Source organism: Amblyomma maculatum, chromosome 3 (assembly GCF_055883805.1).
Source record: "Amblyomma maculatum isolate TAMU_Amacu chromosome 3, ASM5588380v1, whole genome shotgun sequence".
NCBI lineage: Eukaryota > Metazoa > Arthropoda > Arachnida > Ixodida > Ixodidae > Amblyomma > Amblyomma maculatum.
In genome coordinates this window covers 80,701,366-80,713,892 of record NC_139346.1, presented here as the reverse complement: position 1 = coordinate 80,713,892, position 12,527 = coordinate 80,701,366, and the positions used below count along the sequence as shown (strand labels likewise).

Here is a 12,527-nt window from a genome sequence, read left to right as displayed (position 1 = left end):
GAACTCTCAAGAGTCTTCGCCAGCACCACAATTCAAACGCGTCAATTCTTCGGCGGTCAGCCTTTTTCACAGTCCAACTCCCGCATCCATACATCACAACTGGAAAGACCATAGCACGAGTTATACGGATCTTGGTTGGCAGACTAATGTCTCTGCTCTTTACTAGGTGGTCAAGGCTAACCATTGCTCTCTTTCCCAGAAGCAGGCGTCTCCTAATTTCATGGCTGCAGTCTCCTTCCGAGGTAATCTTGGAGCCCAAGAACAGAAAATCTGTCACAGCTTCCACTTCTTGTCCATTGATGCTCCAGGACTTGATAGGGCAAGACGCCATGATCTTTGTCTTTTTAATGTTCAGTTTAAGCCCAAACTTCTCACTCTCTTCTTGTACGCGCAACAGAAGTGTCTTGAGTTCCACTTCACTTTCTGCCATTAAAGTGGTATCATCCGCATATTTCAGGTTGTTGATACGTTTTCCAGCAATCTTCACTCCAGCTGAAGACTCGTCCAGACCGGCCTTCCTCATGATGCACTCTGCATATAAGTTAAATAGGCAGGGCGACAGTATGCAGCCTTGCCTCACTCCTTTCTCGATCGGAAACCAATCAGTAAGACCATGCCCAGTTCTGACTGTGGCCTCTTGCCCTTCATATAGGTTCCTGAGGAGACAGATGAGGTGAATTGGAACTCCCATCTCTTGGAGAGCTTGCCACAATCTGCTGTGATCTGCGCAATCAAACGGTTTCGCATAATCAATAAAGCAGAAGTAGATGGGTTTCTGGAACTCTCTTGCTTTTTCCATGATCCAGCGAAGGTTAGCAATTTGGTCTCTAGTTCCTCTGCCCTTGCGAAACCCAGCTTGCACCTCCGGAAGCTCCCGATCCACATACTGCTGCAGCCTACCTTGGAGGATTTTCAACATCACCTTGCTAGCATGCGAAATAAGCGCGATCGTGCGGTAGTTGGAACAATCTTTGGCACTGCCTTTCTTTGGAATGGGGATGTAAACTGACCTCCTCCAATCCTGTGGCCACTGCAGGGTTGTCCAAATCTTCTGACATAATGTATGCAGAATGTTACATGGTTGAGGTTTTGAAGCAGCTCAGCTGGAATGCCATCAATTCCGCTAGCTTTGTTCTTAGCAAGGCTGGCTAAGGCCCATATTCAACTTCACTCTTCAGGATGCCCGGCTCGAGATCAGTAATCACAACCGTCTTATTTTCGGTTTGCAGATTCGGGTCCTTGTATAGTTCTGTGTATTCCTGCCACCTCTTCTTTATCTCTGAGGCTTCAGTGAGGTCCTTGCCTCATTTGTCCTTTATCACGCCCAGCTTAGCACAGAAGCTTCCTTTAATATCTTTGATTGTCTTATACAGAGCTCTTGGGTTCCTTAATTGGCTGTTGCCCTCAACTGCTTGGCACTGTATGTTCAGGAAGGCATTCTTATCTCTCCTTGCTATTTTCTTAAAATCTGCATTGAGAACCTTGTATCATTCTCTTTCCCCCATAACTTTTGTCATCCACGCACGAATACTTGCCTTATATGGCCATATCTAAATCAGTGAATAACTACACATTAATGACCATTTATTTTGTACTAATTGAAGAATAAATAGGTAATTTATAAGTTAACTAATTAAAGATAAATTGTATAGTATCTTCTTATATTAACTAGTTAATTATATAACGACTAACTAATAATTACTAATTTGTGCCAGTTGCGTAGCAGAATGCGGCACTCGGGCTTTCGCCTTTCTCTACTTTAGTCGTTAAAATCCCTCGTAATTTTTCTGTGTTCACTATATCGTTTGGCGCGAGTAGCGAGTCTTCATGCACTGCATGAACAGGCTGCCCAGGACTAGCAGATTTCTGCCTGTAATGGAGGCAATCTGCGCAACGCAGTAGTAAACGTAACACCCGCTGCGTTACCTTCTAAGGTTAGAGTGCTCCTATGCACTGAAAGTTTGACTAATTTGTTTGCATGACAGGATCTATGCCTTGAAAGAACATACTACAAAACACAGGTCAGGGAGTAAAGCAAGAAACAGTGCTTGAGAGCAATCCGACGGCGCTCACACCTGTTTCACAGCATTGACGAGTGAATTTCACATAACACAATCGCATTCTCCAAGGTAATGCGTCACTTCGAAGCCAAAGCTGTCGTAATGTAGTTATAAATATACTGCAGTCATGTACAGTGCAAAGGCAGTACGTAAAAGCTACGTGTGTGCTGGCCGCTCCATGCTTTCGCGCCACGTGTAGCAGACGACGTGCCCAGAATACCTTCTAGTGGCGCGAACGGAAGGAAAATGGGCGCCTCTTGCCACGGCCGGTCTCGAGCGAGAGAGCTCTTTCTTACGGCCTTCTCAATCGCTGCGTGAACAATGGGAACTTTTCTCCTTGAGTTACGCTCTCGGCCGCCGCAAGGGGCGCGACCTGCTCACTGTTCGCTCCGCATCCGCATCGCCTATATAATAACAGACTCTATGGCTGCCTACCGCAACTACATCAAAGGGCGAATATGTCCCCAGGCTGCCAGAATATTGAAAAATTATGGACACCCCGAACAAGACAAATGCCTCGTCTGGACACCGGGACATCAAGGCGTGGAAGGGGGTGGTGGTGGTTACTATGATGAGGGGGGATGGGGTACTGGGCACGACGTATGCCAGCCTGAGCTAGCGGCGGCACTCTTGGTGCCCAGGGGAATGGGGTAGGGGAAGGTTGGGAGGGGGGGGGGGAGGACGCGCGAGCAAGTCCGCAGAGTCGGGGGCCGAACGAGTGCGCCCATGCCGCTGCCCGAGCTCTCCTCCCCCGGGACTCGACCCCTCCATCTTCTCACCGCCCTATCCCGGCCCTCTGGCGGCGTATGCGGAGAGGTTACAGCACTGCAGACTCTCTCACAGAAAATATCCACCCCCAGCCAAGAGGCTCTCCAAAGCGGAGGAAGGCAGATGGCGACGCCAGGTACATATAACACACCAGCCCGTTTAAACACTACACCCCGGGTTCTGCGACCCCAAATGCAAATATTGCGGGGAAAAGGCAGGCCTGCACCACATGGTGTGGACCTGCCCACACAATCCTCCAGATGATCCGAATGCAGTGCCAACAATTGAGGGGTGGGAGGCTGCCCTATCCAGCTCTGGACTAGAGGCCCAACGGGCCCTCGTGACACGTGCGCGGGTAGCAGCGGCAGCCGCTGGAGTCCCGGACTAGGGACCCCACCTACACATCTCCCTCCCTTAAGTATACTTAATAAAGTTTTTCACTCACTCACGTATCTGCTTCAGTGGCGGCGGGTGGCTTTTGCTTGGTTTCGCGCTGTCGCCAGCGGGTTTCGTGGTGAGTGCAGCCCCTAAATGAAAGATTACAGAAGGTAGATGCTGCAGCGGCATCCTGTCAGCGTGCTGCACATGTGAATAGAGTCTTTATATTAAAAAACACTGTCGCTCAGCAAACGTTCGACAAGCATATGACATGTATTGCGGCATGTTATCTACTTTTGTTCATTTTAATCTGAATTTTTTTCCCAAGCCTGTACAAGAAGATGAATAAAAAAATGAATGAGCAGGGATCACATCTAAGCTTCTTCAAGGCAAACATAACAGCAACCATGGCAAAACCTTCTTTCAGCGCTAGATGAGAAACCATCAAGGTAACACCGAAGATGAAAATAATTTTATAAAAATGTAATGTAAGTTGCACAATGCTTACATGACATAAAAACGCTTTTAAGTTTTGTTTTCAATTTTGCTATAATTTATAGACCAGCAAATGTTTTATGTTGTATTATAAACATTATTTTAATTTTGCAAATAAACGTTGGTTTAATGAAACGTTTACATGATATCATGATTATTTCATGAAAAAAAAACAGGGAATCTATTTCAAGCACTAATTCCTAGCAATATTTTCTTTCTTTTTCTAGTATGTTTTTGAACTATTAGTTCCTTGTAACTATCTGAGCATTAATGCCTGCCTTAGAGAGCAATCGCTGCCCCATTATTTTGGTAGAATGCTTTGCTTATTACACATTCGCCACTGTTACTCAAGGGACACTCCTCAATAATGGATATAAAAACCTTTCTCTGTGCTATTTATTCAGAGGTGACTATAGGAGTTGTATGCCGCGCTGTATTGCGTAGTTGTGTACCGTCACCAATGGTAGGCTACATGCTCGTGCAGGGTTGTTTTATCATTTTCAAGAACGCTAGAATAAGGCTGCATATATATTAGATATATATAAGCAGCATATATATGTGAGAAATTTCTCAGAATCCTTCTTGTAAATTATGCTAAGAAAGTGACAGACAGGAACGAAAGGCCAGCTACTTATGTGCACGAACCGTCCATAAAGATTTTGAGACCTTAATTTTCTAGCCGCATGTACCGTTTTGATGAATGATCAGTGCAATGTGTTAACTTTGAAGGACATTTTTTTTTATTGCTTGCCGCTCTTTTCAATTATGCATATCTGTTTATGCCCATTTCCTTGATTAAATGTTTTTTTTTTATCACCGTATTAAACTGACTACGACTGTCTACGTGTGCGTCAGTCGCGAGACTACGTATACATCTGCTGTCTTTCAACCTATTGATTTGTTTTAAACGAAGCTAGAACAGCCCACTTCACTCGACAACTGAAATTTTAACTGTATGCGTAAATTTTTGTTCCTTACTCTGAATCTGAGACGTGCTATGAATTTTCGTCAGTGCCTCTTTTGCTCTAAACGAAAACGGCAGCAGTTGACAGAATATCCACCGAACAGTTTGCCATGCACTAACGTCAGGTCGCCATACACCTACTTATAGCTTTCAAAGGCACAAATGGTACATATAGTTTTGTGAAAAGTTTAGGGGCAAAAAGTGTTGATGTGAGTGCACCCGAAACTTCATTCGACCGTGCGCGCGACAGCACTGACGAAGGCACGCGCGCATAATTGACTATTTTATTGTTCATACACGATAAATCAGACGCTGATTACGGCTTCTTCCTATAAGCCATAAGGGGTGAAATATCAGGACCTGCCGGTTGCAACCGAGGGCGAAGAGCGAGCGCGCGTTTCCCTTGCGCGTGAACGGCTGTAGCGGAGGAGCAGCAGTGGGGCGGTGGCGACCCCACAGACCCCATTGGAGAGAAACGCGCTCTCCCTCGAGACCGGCCGTGCTGCAGCGCCGCTAGTTCTCGCGACCGCCAATTGGGATGCACGAAAAGTTTGTTATAGTTCTAGTAGCGCTGCGGAATCATAGCATGAGCATAGCTCCTCAATCCAAAAGCTCTGTTGCGAAATAGGTTGTTGGATTTTGGTTTCGGTTTCCAAGCCGGCGACGCCGATGAAAATGTGCATCCGACATGTCCGACACCGCTGACAAAATCTCCAGCACCACCCCGCCGCCAGTTGAAACCGGCACAATTCTAGGAGGTTATAATAACCAATGAAACTTCCTCCATGCTGGAAATGTTGGTATGCAGATGTATATGTGTAGATGACGGCCAAATACATCATATTCACGCAAAGCTTTATCAGTTTTACGTTTTACTACTTCATGGGTAGCACCCAATCATCGGTCCACATAAGCAACCTGCAGTGGCCAGGCGGCGCTAGTGGAGCGCAGCGTTCAGCGCCGCCAACGGCGGCGCCGAGTAATCTGAGTAGGCCGGCGCGGTCGTGTTGCGTTCGCGTTGTACGGCTGGGAACATCTCGGCTCTCATTTTCTGCGGGTTTAAGGCAATCGAATGTCTTCAGAGCTACTTCCGAAAACCAATACTGACGAAAGGACACCGCCTGTTCGAGAATGCTCATGTTTAAAACGTGAACGGTGTCGACGTCACCGCGAAGTGCGTGCCGCTCGCGACAGAACACCCGCGCACACAGCTTTGAATTTCGCGTGAGTAGACGGAGATTTTTTTTAACGAAGTTTATTCGCTCAGGGCATCAGTCGGATATGTGATGATGAATTAAGAAATAATTAAATGAATGAAAAATGTTCTAAACGTAGCTTTTCATTCGCCTATTGCGTTCACACCTCATACCCAAACATTGAAAGTGCAGAGAGAACCTGAGAAGAGATTGATCGCCATTTCTTCTTTTTTTGTTCTTGCTGTTTGATTACAGCAGCATAATAATTTCCTCGGGGTTTTGCTTTACAGTTTAATACCATGACGAACACTTTTGTTCGTGGTGCACCTTTCGACAGTGCCGCGGAAGTTACAGGAGGCATGATGCGGTACCCGCTACGGATGTGGCGATTGCAAGCGCTGTGCGGTTGTAGCGTGCGTCATCAACGAAAACTGTGCGTGCCGGGGGCGGGGAGTAGGGGGCCTCCTACACCGTTGGAAAAATAAAGCTTTTAACAACAACTGGCATGCATTTTGTACCTCCGTATCTAAATCTTGGGGAAAGCCGGCGGGTAATGCTGGCACTCAATGGCAAAGCTTTCGTAAAGGAGGTCGCTAAGAGTTAGAATTTTTACTGTTGCTACTAATGATGAAATAGTCTATCGTCTGGGACAAGAGAATCTTGAGTAGGTGAAAGAAATATTTGGCGCGGAACGATAGAACGAAGTTCCATTCTCAGCATACACAGTATCATGGGCCTCTACACTCCGCCACTTCGACTTTTTCAGCACCCTAAGAACTAATTTACAAATGAATATGCTTATTGAAATCTGTAATTGGAAGTGTTGAAGATATTTGGGCTTTGTGGTTCCGAATAGACACCGCATTAGAAATCCGGTTCACAGATCCACGAACATTTTTTTTTTATTTCGCCTCCGTTGAAATGCGGCTGGAATACGATGCTGCGGCTGCACGGCTTAGTTGCTTTTCTGGACGTATGCCAGTCGATCTTCCACAGCATATACCAGTACACGCCAAATTTTACAGCGCGGAGCGCGTACTGAGTAGTGTGCCCCAACCAGCGTGCGACTCCCCGAGTCAGAAGTTTATACGCCGTTTCTTCCGCTCACGGGCAATCGTCTTATTTTAGCTTCTTGGCGTCTGTACGCCAATGGCCACATAACAAAATGAATTTCAGTTACATTACTCTCTCGCAGCCAATATCTCCTTCTTTCATCATTCTCCCCAGGTTCTCCCAGCAAGCGGTACGCTTAGGTTTCCTTCGTGATCGTGGCAGTCTTTCTCTCCACCGTTGCGCTTATTTTTATTCTTGTTCACATCCGTAGTAGTCGAAGCATCGCACGAGACCACTGAAGTCACTAAATGAGTAAATCACACTCACTGGGATAACAAAACGCGAACGCAGAAGGAACACAGCGGCCGCAACATATAACGGCGTCAGCTTCTGCGCCGCCTCAGTATTAGCTCCCGTCGGCCGCCAGGTGGCGCCACATGTCTGGCCGGATACTGTGTGAGTGTCCACCCGCTTCAAAGGGCATGGCCACCAGTTTATCATCATCATCAACTCCATTGCAGGTTGCCTATCTAGCATACATCGTAAATTCAAAATGGCGCGTCACGTTCGCATGGTTTTTCCAGTTTTTCTTCCATGTGGTTTTCGCACATGGAAGAAATCCGGCTGGTTTCTCGTGTGTTTTTACCCACATGGGCCTGCTTGCGACTTTCCATGGTATACTAGGTAACTTCTTGTTTTTTAATACTTTTGCCACTTCGTTTAATGTGACTTGCGCTAGTGTGACTGACCTGCGGTGGCGGCCACAATGTCACGATTGCACCGGCGCTGCTCCTCGGCTCTTCGCTCAAACCACCTTGGCATTCGAAAGGTAAGTGTTGATTTTATTACTTCGGTGGTTAGCTTGCAGTCATGAGTTTTGGGCTTGACATTGAAGCCGCGATCTGCAAGCTTTTGCTCGTCTTTGTGCGGAATCAGGCGCGTTGATGTCCGCGCGTCGACGCTCCTGAATCCGCACAAAAATGAACAAAAGCTTGTTCTTCGTTAGTGCTACATAAATGATTATACGTAAGAAACTCTCCCAAACCGTCATTCAACTGACATCTGACGTCGGGCATTTTGCTTATGTGCTACTAGATCCGTGGCAGTCACGCGGTACTCTTCGTACTCTATTCGTACTCCATTCGTATTCATTCTTGTGCCGTGGCCGCCCTACAGAGTTCTCCTTTGGCTCTTTACATCTACAGTTGAACTTGCAATGTTTTGCCTTTTATAGTGCTGTAAATGGGGGCATGTTCTTATTCGAATACCTTTATTTACTAGTATTACAGTTTGCAGGTATTATAGCGATTAGAAGAGCGGTGAAACCAGTGTCGTTACCGCTGGGTTTCCGATACTCTCGTCTCGCTCCGTCGCCGCTGACGTCTTTCTTCTCAATGGGCTCTTCTGTTCTTAGGCGTGCGCGCATCGTATGTTCCGCTCGCTGCGATTATTTGGCACCCTACGTCAACCTTTATTTGCGTGTTGTGTTTTTGAGAGTTGTGTGTAGCGTTTGTATCGGTGACGCTATGTGCAGCAACGTTCTCTATCTAAGAACGTTGGTGTTTTTGGAATTTAACTTCAGCTGTGTTTGAAATGTTCTGCTGCCTTTGATCTTTGTTTCCCTGTCTCAAGCCTAGGATCATGCAATTTCCTAAGTAGCTTGCCTCTGTACTCTCAATGTCACGTAGGAGAGTGATGCAGCAACACAAAAACGAAATCGAACAATTGTGAAAGACGTGTGAAAATTTATGAAGCAATTTCAAAGCAAGTTACCATGGCTCTTAGGTCTGGCGAGAAATTTAGCCGTCCCTGTTACGAGTACCGTGTGTATGCATGTGTTATTGATTTCGAAGAGGCAGTTTGCGGCCATAGAGTTTCTAGATTTGCAGCTATTTTGCAGTTTCTGCATGTGGTTTAAAAAAGTAAACAAAAATGTTTTTTAGAAGGAATTACACTTGAGCAAAGCCTTCATATTATTATTCCACATTTTATTCATTAAACTTGGTGATCAAAAGGTAAGAGAGACAGTTTGTGTTATAACATATCAGAGCTGAAAAAGGTCTGTGCTGATACGTCGGGCATTTTGCTTGTGTGCTACTAGATCCGTGGCAGTCGCGTGATCTCTGTATTCATATTCTATTCGCATTCATTCTTGTGCTGTCAGTCAGTAATATTTGGGTTATTTCATCTGCTCATTGATTGACAGGTCAAGAGATCATAGCAAATGTTAAAGGGTTTAAGAAATTTTTTATTTCTCTTCCATTTTCAGCCCCTATAAGTGGTATGCACTGGTGCTCACGTGGCACCAAACTACACTGCCGGCCGCTATACTTGTGGTGCACGCAGCAGTGGAACCTTTCCGCTAGCATGCTTTCCTCGCTCGGCGCATTCAGATTGCCTTTTGGAATTCGCGAGCCCGGAAGATTCGGCCGGTAATTGCTGTGGGCAACAGCAGCAAGAAACTACGTAGCAAATAAACGCCATTTCGGATGGACAGCTGCGCTGCTTAGTTCTGCTGAAGCCAAGCTAGATCTAGAAACAGGTCCAAAGAAGGTGCGGGCTGACTCGAAACGCAGATAATGGTCAGGGGTAGCAGCGCTTCCGTGAAATTGGAGAGCCGTGATTGTTTTTTTTATTTATTTAGAAATGTACTGCCAGCCTGAGTGTCAAGCTTTAGGCAGAAGCATGCATACATAGTATCGGAGAAGAGAATAAAAAATTTAAATACATGGAACCGTAACTAATCGTCATAAAGACATGACAACGCTAGACCAGCGAATTGAAAAATAGAAAAAAGAATGTAAGGCGAAACTTGTTGACACAAAAAAGCTCGAATGCTACCAACTCGACGCCACGATTTGAGTGCAATGCAGCAAATGCGTTCAAATATTCAGGACAGCGCGTGACAAAATGAAGATACACTTGTGCATTGGACAACATCAGCAGGTAGGGTATTCCACTGGCGACTCGTTCTAGGAAAGAATGATTCTTTAAAAATGTTTATTTTACATGAGTATTTTTTAACCTTTTTAGCGTGATAGGAACATGTTCTGACTCGATACGCAGATAATGGTCAGGGGCAGCAGCGCTTCCGTGAATTCGGAGAGTCGTAATTTTTTTTTATTTATTTAAAAACATACTGCCAGCCTGAGTGTCGGGCTTTAGGCAGGAGCATGCATAAAATGCATACATAGTATCGGGGAAGAGAATAAAAAAATCAATACATGGAACCGTAACTAATCATCATAAATACAAGTCAACGCTAGACCAGCAAATTGGAAAATAGAAAAAAGAATGTAAAGCGAAACTTGTTGCAACAAAAAAGCTCGAATGCTACCAACCCGACGCCACTATTTGAGTGCAATGCAGCAAATGCGTTCAAATATTCAGGACAGCGCGGGACAAAATGAAGATACACTTGTGCTTTGGACAACATCAGCAGGTAGGGTATTCCACTGGCGTCTCGTTCTAGGAAAAAATGATTCTTTAAAAATGTTGGTTTTGTATGAGTATTTTTGAGCGTGATAGGAATGTGTTGTGCGTGGGTTAACGGTTTTAATTTAAAGCCTTTTATCAGTTTCCAATTGGTCATGATAAAGCAAGTAAAAAAGCTTCATTCTTTCCCGGTAGCGTCTTGAGGCCTGGCTTTCCAAGTTGGCATCTAGTAAGAGTTGGGTTGGAGATGTGCGCCATTTATGTGCGTGGTAAATGAATCTTACTATTTACGTTGTACTTTGAAAACGTTATTGTTACCACACTAGAGAAAGTTTTTTTTTTTTACACAAAATTTGCTGTTCAGCGTCGCAAATAATAGTAGCTCATTAAGGCACCAAACTAGATAAGTGTATGTTCATGGTTCGTTTTTGAGCTGTGCGCCATGTGTGTTAACAGAAGTCGACACGTGAGTGTGCTGCTGGTGCTCAGTAGTTAGCGCTTCATCCCTGTCGTGTCTGTCTTTCGTGTTGCCATCTGTAAAACAAAGTGTATGTACAGTTCAGTAATCGAGTTAAACTGACTGTATGCCGAACTTGGCGGCGAGCTTGCATTATCGCCCTGGCGCAAGAACAGGTAACAAGTATATGTCCAAGAAAAAAAAAAAAGTAATCGTCCACAACATCCCCAGGAAACAGCACATGTTCCAAGGACTCGATCATTTCAAAGTTCGAAACAGGAAGAAGTCACATATTTTATATGTACAGCTTTTGGGTAACTTAATTGGTGCCCATCGTGCGCTTATCACGGATGCACCTCGTCCAAAACATTTGCAGGTAACCGCGAAGGTAAACTCTGAAGCTGTATGTGTAGGTTCCATATGCAGGAGAGATCTAAATTAAGGGTCGCAGTTACCTCGTCTAGAGCAATGCAGCAGCACCGTAGACCTGCTGCAGAACCACATTAGGCTTTGTGGATTCACGAAGCGGCTATTGTCGTCACCGTTGTCTGAGCTTTCTTTCCGGAATAGAGGGAAACGTAATCCCATGAACAACGTTTGTCGCTGCACCATTTTCGTGTACCTCAGCTCGAGCAGCGTTAACCTGCGCATGCGCCTACTCTAAGTGGCATTTCTTAAGACAGATTTTCACGAAGTTATTAAGTGCGGCAATTACAGGCCCGATTTCCGATGCATGCGGAATCTAAGTGACAACATGAATGTGGCACGCAATCCACTGTAACATGACGAAAGCAGGCTTTAGGTGCAGTACTGGCAGGAGTTCGTCTGCTACGTGCACTGCAAAAATGGCCGCCGCAGGCGTAGTTGGGCGCCATGTGGGCCCACTGCATACCACCTATATGTTCTGCCTTCTCAGCCCTTATAAGAAGTGCAAAGTTTTATGAAGTAACACTTACAAACAAGGATGTATCGAAACGGCTTTTAAAAGTTTGTGGTTTCGATTTCCACGCTGCCATTACCATGGATGGAAAATGCGCGCTACCGCCTGGAAGACTTCCTTAGGTTTGTCGCCACAGATTAAAACCGGCACGGCATGCACCTCGACTCTCAAGCGTTGCCGTTTTCCAAAATCAGAGTGAAGTTATTTAGTGCACAGCCATTTCAAAACCCAAAGGTTGCACTTGAGTGAAGGCTCATAGATATACAGCTAGGTGAATTACTTAAAATTTATTTTTGTGAAGTCCAGAAGCATTTTTTATCCGGAACTTTAAGCCTTTTTCTATGTGTGATATCACGGTTTTTATTTGGTGAATGAGCTGTAAAAAATCTGTTTAGACGTCCACCGATTCATCAATACCCTTGGAAAGAATTAACAGCTGTCAATGAAATAGTAAAGTTAACTGAACCTGCAGGATGTTCAGTTTGCAGATTATAACAGGTGTGCATGATACTGTTCAGAATGTGCAGCTACCTGTAGCACTACAAATAGGCTGCTGGGTTGGACTGCACGCCCTGGGATGAATGCTTTGTGGTCTTGAAACAATAACCCTCAGTTGTCCACTTGGAGTCTTTCAGAGAACTAGGACACTGAACATGCACTGTGTGTGCTCGCACAGTTGCGTACACATGCATGCATGCATACACATGTTTACATCACAAAGCTCGTTGTGTGTCATTATCGGCTAATCAGTAAAATGCTGATCACATGTCCACTGCTTATG

The 12,527-nt window shown here is 45.2% G+C and overlaps 1 protein-coding gene across 2 annotated transcripts in view; it reads left to right on the top strand.

Moving 5' to 3' along the window:
- Positions 1-7,448: 7,448 nt before the first annotated feature.
- Positions 7,449-12,527, top strand: part of LOC146195071 (uncharacterized) — a 90,459-nt gene continuing 85,380 nt past the window's right edge. For both annotated transcript variants that reach the window (XM_084597673.1, XM_084597674.1), the window contains exon 1: positions 7,449-7,743. In XM_084597673.1, coding sequence (XP_084453799.1) covers positions 7,565-7,743 — 179 coding nt within the window. In that variant the 5' untranslated portion in view covers positions 7,449-7,564. The remainder of the gene's footprint in view (positions 7,744-12,527) is intronic.